Source organism: Nicotiana tomentosiformis, chromosome 9 (genome assembly GCF_000390325.3).
Source record: "Nicotiana tomentosiformis chromosome 9, ASM39032v3, whole genome shotgun sequence".
Taxonomy (NCBI): Eukaryota; Viridiplantae; Streptophyta; class Magnoliopsida; order Solanales; family Solanaceae; genus Nicotiana; species Nicotiana tomentosiformis.
Genome location: NC_090820.1, coordinates 31,305,012 through 31,314,989, shown reverse-complemented (window position 1 = coordinate 31,314,989; position 9,978 = coordinate 31,305,012). Strand labels below are relative to the sequence as shown.

Here is a 9,978-nt window from a genome sequence, read left to right as displayed (position 1 = left end):
ACAAAGTCTAAATCTCTACTACAATTGTTTGAAAAATAGAACAACACAGAATAAAATTGAAAGGAAGGAGAGTTGAGGTCTGTGGGCGACAAAGAAGCTACAACAATAGTCTCCAAGCAGATACAACACCAAATCTAGCAACCGCCGTGTCGAGATGTACCTGGATCTGTACACGAAATGCAAAGTGTAGTATGAGTACAACCGACCCAATGTACTCAATAAGTAACAAGACTAACCTTAGGCTGAAAGCAGTGACGAGCTTAGAAAGGTATAGTCCAAATCCAGATAATGATAGTACAGATATAACAGGGAAATTATAGTAGTAACTTAGAGAAATTCCATAATCAGTTCGTACGTAGTACAGAAATGTAGACATGCTTTTAAGTTCAACAATATAAACCCAATACTAATAAAATATGCCAAGTCTATCTAGCATGAGGAATGTTACATCTCTATGTCCATATGACAAATATGCATGTCACAAGTAATGCATTACAATGATAAACTCATGTACTCACACTCTTAGAGTACTCAATCTTACTGAGCACACTCAATCACTCAACACACTCATTCGCTCAGCATTGTACGGTACCTACGCTCACTGCTGTCATGTCAGACTCTGGAGAGACGGATCCTGCCCAAGTGCTAGTATAAGACAATATGGCATGCTGCGGCATGCAGCCCGATCCCATAATGAATCAACAAGTCTTGCTGTGGTGTTCAACCCGATCCCATAAATATCACTCACTGTTTGGCTCTCAGTCCTCAACTTAGTCATCAATCTCTCCAGTCTCTCGGGCTCACAAATCTCATGTCAATCAGCCTAAACAATGAAAACACGATGTAACAACAAATAATAACAGAGACTGAGATGTGATATGTAAAGAAATAGATGTGACTGAGTACAAAATTACAATTTAAGCAAATAACTCAACAACAGAAATGACCTCAGTGGATCTCAACAAAATAAGCATATAGCCTTAACATGATTTCTAACATGGATCACAACTCAATTATTTTAACACGTAGGAATTACACGGATAGAACAAGGCTAGATAACTACACAATATCACAAAATCATCTGAGCCATAATTACCACGGTGCACGCCCACACACCTAGTATGTGCATCATCCCAACACCAGCCAGATAACACATATTTCAGTGATTCCTACCCTCAATACCAAGTTTATAAGTGTTACTTACCTCAAATCGCGCAAATCACAACACCAACAAGCCCTTGCCTAGATAATCGGCCTCCGAACGACTTGAATCTAGTCAAAAATAATTTAATAAATCAATACAAGCTATAGGAATCGATCCCATACGATAAAACTAAGTTCTTTAACAGAATTCAAAAAGTCAACTCAAAAAGTCAATCCCGGGCTCGCATCTCGGAACTCGACCAAATATACAAAATCCAAATACCCATTCAATAACGAGTCCAACCATACTAAAATTAGTCAATTCCGACCTCAAATTACCTTTCAAATCCTCAAAATATAGCTTATGAAGTTTTCATAATTTTTCCCAATTTTTCCAACCCAAAACACTAATTAAATGGTAGAAATAATGATGGATTCATGTATGATAATCAAATCCGAGTTAAAATCACTTACCCTGATCAACTCCTTGAAAATCTCTTCAAACATTTTCCAAAACCGAGGTCTCTAGCTCAAAAGATAAACCATGGAACAAAACCTTCGATTTGGAAATAATATATTGCTTCCCAGTTGCCCCTTTACGGGAATGCACAAATTGCCTCGCGTTCGCAAAGTATAAAAATCTCAGCTGCCAAATTCTTCTTACGCAAACACGAGACTTCCCTCATAAATGCGAATACCATAGGACCAATGCCTACGCGAACGTGATCCCTCTCTCGCGAACGCGAAGGCTTACATGCCTGGTGCCCAACAAATAACGCGAAGGCAAATGTGATTCTTGCTCAAAAAATAGACCAAACACCTTTGAGTTATTGGCTTGTGCAACCCAACAACATTCATGAGTCGCTAGTTCAACTCTCCCTAGGAGACAGTATCGAGAAGTACCATGCATGGTTGCCCACGTCCTTTCTTTCTATCAGTCTCACCTAGCAAGCCACCCCAATCCTACAGCCAAAAAGCCTCATCCTTCTACGCGAACGCGAGTCCCCTCCCGCGATTGCGATGCAAAAATCCCACAAGACCTTCGTGAACGTGTCCATCTTCTCACGAACACGATGAACAAACTTCACCAATCACCCAAATACACTTCGCGAACGCGAGACCTCTCGCGCGAACACGTATAACGAACCAAGATACAGCAATTTCAGTAGTCCAACAAGTCCAAAAATGAGTCGAGCATGATCCAAATAACACCCGAGGCCCCCAGGACCACAACCAAACATACCAACACATCCTAAAATATCATACGAACCTAGTCAAAGCCTAAAATCACATCAAACAATAACGAAAACACGAATCGTACCCCAATTCAAGCCTAATGAACTATTGAACTTCCAACTTCTAAAATCATGCCGAAACACACCAAATCAACTCCGATTGACCTCAAATTTTGCACACAAGTCATAAATAATACAACAGACCTATTTCAACTCCCGGAATCAAAATCCGAGCCCGATAATAATAAAATCAACTCTCAGTCAAACTTCTCAACTTTTCAAATCCTCAACTTTTCAACTTTCACTAATTTAAGCCAAAACGACCTATAATCCTCCAAATCAAAATTCAGATATACTCCTAAGTCCAAAATCACAATACGAGGCTATCGGAACCATCAAAATTTCATTCTAGAGTCGTTTACATATAAGTCAATACCCGGTCAACTCTTACAACTTAGGCTTCTAACCTTGGGACTAAGTGTCCCAATTCATTTCGAAACATCCCCGAACCAAACCAACTACCCCGTCAAGTCACATAACAACAAACGAATATAGAATAAGCAATAAATAAGAGAACAGAGCTAAAATACTGAAAACGATTGGCCGGGTCGTTACATCCTTCTTATTAACTCTCCTGTTAAGTGCTTCATCTTTTATCCTCAGAGCAGTATATTGGTTCGGCTGTGGTGAATCATCAGAATCAGTAGCATAATTAGGAACATTCATTTCTGGAGCCCAATCACCTTAATTTGCTATCTTTAAGTGATCCTTTATTCATTTTAAGGACATTATGAAATATTTGGCACAACTTAAATACTAATAAAATATTCATAATAACTTAAACACCCTATAAAGAATCAACACAATTATGAAATGGTAATTTCCCAATTTGATTGATTTCATACAAAGGCTTTACTGCTACTCTTCTATTCGACTAGGAATTATCATTTCCTTTGTTCGGATCTAATTATCTTACTTTATTTGTGGAAAAAAGCTTCATTTCATCGATTTTTTTTTGTGTGAACTGAAGTTATTTTCAAACTTTATTGTTGCATAAATATGTTTGACGGAAAATTACTACACTTACAATCTTTTACATTTCAAAACAATCTTATTGGTTAATGAAACAGTTTTATCCAGAAAAATCTAACATTACTAAGTTACTATTAAAACATAAGGGTATCTTTAAATTGGTACGATGGGAAACTAGGATGCACTAAAATTTCAGAGTTAATATTACACCAATCATTTTGTTATCATGACCTATCTTGTGCTAAATGAGTATTTAGGGGTCATTTGATTTGAATACGGCTTATGTCGGGATAAATTATACTAGGATTAGTTATACTGGTATTGTTTTTTATTCACTGTTTAGTATGTTGTATTAAAAATGATAATTGCATAATTTGTAAGAAGGTATAAGTTATCCCGGCACTAATTACCCCACTCTCTACAAGGTATAAGTTATTTCGGTACTAATTTTAATCTCGAGATAACTTATACTAAATTTGCTAACCAAACAAAGTATTAAGGTGGTATTAAATTTTTATACCAGCACTATAACTTCTTATACCTCATACCAAACGACCCCTTAATGAGTAATAAGCCGAATGAGAAAAAAAGTTTTACTTTGTGCGCTTCACCTGTGAAAGAGCTAACGAAAGGGATTTGCAAAACAGGGAGTCTATTGGACGCGTTTCAATTAACGAAGACTCTTGGAACAACTGGAGTAAAAAGTCTACAAGTGAGCGTTTTATAGGAGGCCGTCAAGCACATGCTACGAGGATCAAGGGAGATCTCGTTGTTGCATAGTTCAGGTGGGAGCAAGATGCCATCAGACGTTCAACAAGTAGTGACAAGATCAAAGTTTATGTGAGACTTCTTTTTGTGTCACAAATTGGTGAACCCAAAATTTTGTGAACCTAAAAATATAAGATTTGGATTTACTAATTTGTGAGAGGAATCCCTTGGGGATGACCTAGTTGGTTTGGAAGGGGTTATCCATAGCAATGATCTGGGATCGATCCACCCTCAATACCTTATAGGTCAAAGCCTGTCGCACAAGGCTTGCCTAATGAGGTTTACATCCCCTTTGTGGTTTGCAGGCTATTACACAGTGGGGGTTTACCCAATACGCACAGAGTACTCACCACAGAGTGATCACCCGAAGGGTAGAGACTATAGCGGCTAGGTTTTCCTAAGGTTCCAAAAAACAAATTGTGAGAGGAAAACAAAAGCCTCATACAACCAAGCTTTTGTGGATTGTGAAAAAGAGAGAAGCCCTCACACAACTAGAAATTAAAGTTTATCATCGAAAGAGTATTTTGAGTAGATTATTTTTGTTCGAGTCAATTCTTTCGAGTACAATATAACAATTACAAAAATAAGTAGACATATTTTCCAATTAATAACACATTTGTGCATGAATTTTATTTATATTTTTTTGAGGGTAAAATTTTATTGACGTTTAGTGCTTATATAAATCAATAAATATATGACACGCGTCTTTACATATATTATTATCACAAATTAATACAATTCTCATGTTAATTGATAATTTAACAGTTCTGTAATAAATTAATATAATTTAATATAAGCGTTATATATGTCGTACGAGTAATATTTTTAATCATTTTAGAGTCCATATGGTAACAATGCAGGAGAAGGGAGGGGCCAATAATCAATATGATTATTTCTAGAGAGGTGCCTACCGACATAAGTTTGTGCAAGTCATTGCAAAATAGCGCTAATAGTACTACTACTACAACTCCCCTTCTCTAAATTCAAAAATTGTCAATCCATAAATCGCCCGCCCAAACACGCACCATCTCATCTCCTAGTTTTGAAATACTAGAGTATTTCTTTTTTCATCTGTCTCTCTGGTTTCAAGCTCTTTCAGCAATACCCATACCTTAACTAGGAATTCTAAATCATCAATTTCCCATTTTTTGAGATTTATTTTCAATTCCCCATTTCTCGATGGCAAACTCCGATTCTACTCCAGTTGTTCCTCCTCCTCCTCCTGCTGCTGCCCCTCTATCTGCAGTACATTCTTTGACTCTGTAGTTTAATATGTGAAATGGGGTTCTCTTGTTTTCTTAATTTTCTGTTTGTTTAACATCAAAATTGTGTCTTTTCTAGTATTATGTTACTTTTTGAACTGGGTATTTTCTGATTTGCTGTCTTCTTTACACTTATTTGTTTGATATGCTAAATGGGTCTTCTTTTTAATTGTGGGATTTTGATGGATTAGCCTTAAAATGGTGTCTTTTTCACATGGGGTTGCTCCTGTACTTTGAAATATAAACTGGGTATTTTGCCAATTGGATTTTTCTTCTTTTTTAGTGTCTCTGGTTTGATATACGAAATGGTGGTTTTTTTCTTCTTGAGGAATACCCAAATTTGTTGATTTTGCATAAAAATGGTGTTTCTTTCATGGGGTTGCTTTGTTAGTTTGAAATCTGAATTGGGTATTTACCTAATTGGATTTTTCTTGTACTATTTGGCAGAGAAAAGAGAATGTGACACCGGCTAGCTCTAAAATGGCGGTACTTTTTCATGTTCTATTAATATAGAATTTTGGGATTTAGTTATTGATTTCTGTTAAAACTTGGTAATTGAGGATTTTGGTTATTTTTTGGAATAGGAATTGACAGAATCAAGGCAAGAGCTGCTCACTAGGATTCAGAGCTTGAAAACAGTAAGCTCATATTAACAGCATCTCTAAAAATCTATGCTTATTTTGTTGCTATTGATGGTATTTTACTATTTGGCTTCATTGATGTGCAGGATCTTCAAAGCTGGAGATCGAAGTTGGATGGGCAAGTAAAGGTCTATCGCGATGTAAGTACATCTTTCTTTCATTTCCATTAGCTGTAACAGAATTTAATAGACTAGTGTGAATTAAATCAGCTTTACTATGTACTTATGATGCATATTTTGGCAAATCGCAAGATCTGACTTTGGAGCAGGTTAGTGGAGCTAGTTTGTTTATCGATTGGTTTTCTCTAATGTATGTGAAGCTTAATATGTATCTTCTTGGAATTAGAAAGTTGTGGTGCTCTCAAATGACATTTTTAGGGAATTCTGGTTGAAAAGGTAATTGTAGATTTAAAAAAAGATGGATTTCAGCCAGCTTTCAAAATTTGTTTGTTCTTGGAGGGTAAAAGATGTGTAGCTTTTTCCTGGAAATGCGAGATGATTGGATCAGCCATTGCATCTAGGAATATCAATGTGCGACAAGACATTTGTGAAAGGCAGGAAGCACGGGCCAGGAGAAAGGTCAATATAAACAAACTACAAGGATATAAGATATTCCCAGTTGGTGGAATTTCCTTGTGATCAAACCAAAAACTTTACCCTTTTTTTTTTGCAAGTGATATATTTGATTAGAATCTTGTGATTGGGAGAACATCATTATTTTCTCTTAGTTATTTGTTCTGAATAGGATATTTTCCATGAGATGTGTGCTTGACGAATACAAAGATCTGCATGACAAATGGGAGAAGGCTCCTTTCAAATAACATCTGATCTTCTGGAAGCCCTGTACTTCTTAATCTTATGCAGCCACTTAGAAGTTTCTGTTTTTGTTTTTTTACCTTTCAATCAGGAACTGTCGGAGCTCAAGAAATCGTTGAATGTTGAAGTGGACCAACTGAGATCTGTGAGCAATGTTCCAGTCTATATGTTTTCATGATCTTTTGAAATTCAGTTGAGTGTTTAATATACTACTATATTTTTTTTAAACCAGGAATTTCAAGAGTTAAAAACAACTCTTCAACAACAGCAGGAAGATGTCACTGCCAGCTTAAGAAACTTAGGGGTGAGCTGTCTTATGCGTTATCTCTTTTCATTAGGAAATTATCTGACATCCACTCAGTTTCAGCCTTGATAGCATGAATTGACATTATACTCCTTGCGTTTTATATGCCAATGCGTGGTCAAACATAGATTTTAACACAATAAATTTGACTTATGTGTAATACTTGTAGAAGGTGAATAGAATATTAAAGTGACAGTTGATAAGTTTAGCTTCGAAGTAAATGTTTCATCAGAGTTTAGAATATGAATTCTTGAAATTTGTGAAAAAGTTATATGACAGTATTGTTGGTAAAAACGAGTCAAGCATTTGGAATGAGTGCCTTAAAAATTGGACAGCAGTTTTTGCTTCAGATGGCAAAGGAATTCTGATTTTTGTTTGTGTGGAACTCCCTACAGCTTCAGGATGTCTCAGAAGAAACAAAAGAGGCAGAAGATGCCAAGCCTGATAACGATGAAGAGAAAACTCAGGAGGAATTGCCAAAGGACAGTGGTAAAGACACTGAGCAGTAGACTGAATTATATGCAGCCTTTCCCTATACTTTCTCTAATGAGACATGCTTGGGCGGCTTGTGTGCTAGGTTAACAAGCGTTCTATTTTCATCTGTATGAGATCAAGTCTTTCATTGAAGTAGATTGATGGATGACTTCTCTTTTTTCTAGCTGTTAATTCAAGCATTTTACTTTTACTGCTATTGACTTGCATAGTTTATGAGGGGTCACATGCCCTGCCACTGGCTAACTATCCCACTTTTCTCTTATCTTGAGCTTTTCTTGAACTGAAACCTTACTCTTAACTCCCTCGCTTCTTGATCTAGTATGTAAGAACCTAAATAAGTAATCAGAATATCTTGCAGCGAGTGCCTGATGTTCATATTGGTATTACAGAATCAAATCCGAGAGTGATTAAGAAGCATACAAGGAATATCTTGAATTACAGTGTCCCAACATTCTTATATTTAAGCCTTGAGCTTCCTGTTCTTTTTCTACTCTCGGAAATCAAGATCCAACTGTTTCTGGTCACCGAGAAGCCAACGAAAGTTCTTGGGGGTAAACTTTTATACTTTCTTCATTGCACTAGACATGAGGGACCATGGTTTAGGTTATCATTCTTGAGAAATATCAGAATTTGATGTTTGAGTTGGAACATAGACTATTTACTTCAGGATGCAAAACCTAAACTAGATGATAACAGTGGTGTTGGAGGTTTAAAATTAAACTCCGTGTTCAAGGATGTGATATAACCTTTCGTGCATTGATCATAAGTTAGTTTACCTCGTAGCCAGAAAACGAAAATTCGCATAGGTACTGTTGAGGGAAAAGCTTGAAAATGAGGGTGTTTAATTTCTCTTATTTTCTTACCAATTAATCACATTCTCTATCTTTACAATGTAGGGGTAAGGTTTACATACACATTAACCTCCCTAGACCCTACTTGTGAAATTACATTGGGTTTTTTGTTGTTGTTGTTGTTGTTGTCGTCGTCGTCGTCGTCGTTGTTGTCTTACCAATTAATCACATATGAAGCAATTTTAGAGATGCCAAAATGAAAGCCTATGGGGTCGCTTTTGTAACTGGATAACCAGCATTGAAAACCGTCTTAATATTGGCTGGTTTAGTGTTTTGATGATCCCTACCTTATTGACGGCAATTTATGTATTTATTATCCTTCTCAATTTGCTTCTCCCGGTCGATTTTTCATCGTTTCATTAAACAACACATGATTTTAGATGGGTGAACTTTAGATTCATTCTATTAGGTATACTCCATCAGGCCCAATCTGAAGAAGAACATATTTCAAAATAATCAAATTTTAAAATATAATTTAACTACTTGTTTCACTTTACTAATTAATAACCACTAAACAATTAACTGTTGTATCTAATAACAGCGATCCCTTAACTTATGACGTACGGTACAACCACTATCCATTTCCTCATAGCCAACCACAATCCATGAAGTTGTGTTTAAGGATAACTATACGAAAGATTTTGAGGCAAAGGCTTGGCAAAAAGAAGAAATTGAAAGACAATTCCAAGAGGTAAGACATCATTTTGACCTTGAATTAGTTGAAGATAATTTATTTGTAGAGGAGCGAACAAATTTAACAAAACAGGTGAGACAAACTCTTAATCAGCTCAACATCTGTATATCAAAATCGTTTTAAACTCAACTCAGGCGGAAAACTACGAAAAAATTATAGGGTAAATTTTACAAATGGTCATATAATTATGACATCTTTTTCATAAAATTTAAAATTGTGTTTTCCGGTCACTATTATTTTTGTGTAAATTAGTGTAAATTAGTGAAAGTCTTATGATTTTTGTGTGAGAAAAATAAAGTTATATGACTTTGACCGAAAAATCACAACATATCAATACTTCTACAAGAAAGTTGACACTTCTTGCCAGTCGAAAATCACACGTCTATTTTAAGTTAATATATTAAATTTGAAAAGAAATGAGGATAATCTTTTTTCAAATTTGATTTACAGAAAAATTGAATACAAATCTAAAATCAAGATCTACGGAAAAATTATGGTCTAGTAGCTGTCTTTTCTTATTTCTTACTAGTAAATAAATTTCAACTTTTTAAAAAAATAATTGTCTTTTTCAGATGTCATCACGCTTACTACATATACATATAGTTAGTCTTTACAGAAAAAACTAAACCCCAAATAGAAAGAAAAAGTTAAAAAGAAAAAAGAACGGCAAAAGGATTCTTATATAGATTACTGCATGTAACCCAAAAGTAGTAGTAATTGAAAGCATATAGTAAGTGC

At 35.6% G+C, this 9,978-nt stretch overlaps 1 protein-coding gene across 1 annotated transcript; it reads left to right on the top strand.

Moving 5' to 3' along the window:
* Nucleotides 1–5,095: 5,095 nt before the first annotated feature.
* On the top strand, nucleotides 5,096–7,891 carry LOC104094150 (uncharacterized). Its single transcript, XM_009600022.4, has 7 exons — nucleotides 5,096–5,423; nucleotides 5,888–5,926; nucleotides 6,025–6,078; nucleotides 6,168–6,221; nucleotides 6,988–7,041; nucleotides 7,129–7,200; nucleotides 7,596–7,891. Exons 1-7 carry the CDS (start codon nucleotides 5,358–5,360, stop codon nucleotides 7,707–7,709), a joined length of 453 nt encoding a protein of 150 aa, XP_009598317.1. The 5' UTR covers nucleotides 5,096–5,357; the 3' UTR covers nucleotides 7,710–7,891.
* The last annotated feature ends 2,087 nt before the right edge of the window (nucleotides 7,892–9,978 follow it).

What these genes read in the sequence shown, in the direction of transcription:
- LOC104094150 (XM_009600022.4), top strand. Translation starts at nt 5,358, where the DNA reads ATGGCAAACTCCGATTCTACTCCAGTTGTTCCTCCTCCTCCTCCTGCT. An exon ending in CGGCTAGCTCTAAAATGGCG is followed by an intron (nt 5,927 to 6,024) that starts GTACTTTTTCAT and finishes TTTTTGGAATAG; the next exon opens with GAATTGACAGAATCAAGGCA. An exon ending in AAGTAAAGGTCTATCGCGAT is followed by an intron (nt 6,222 to 6,987) that starts GTAAGTACATCT and finishes CCTTTCAATCAG; the next exon opens with GAACTGTCGGAGCTCAAGAA.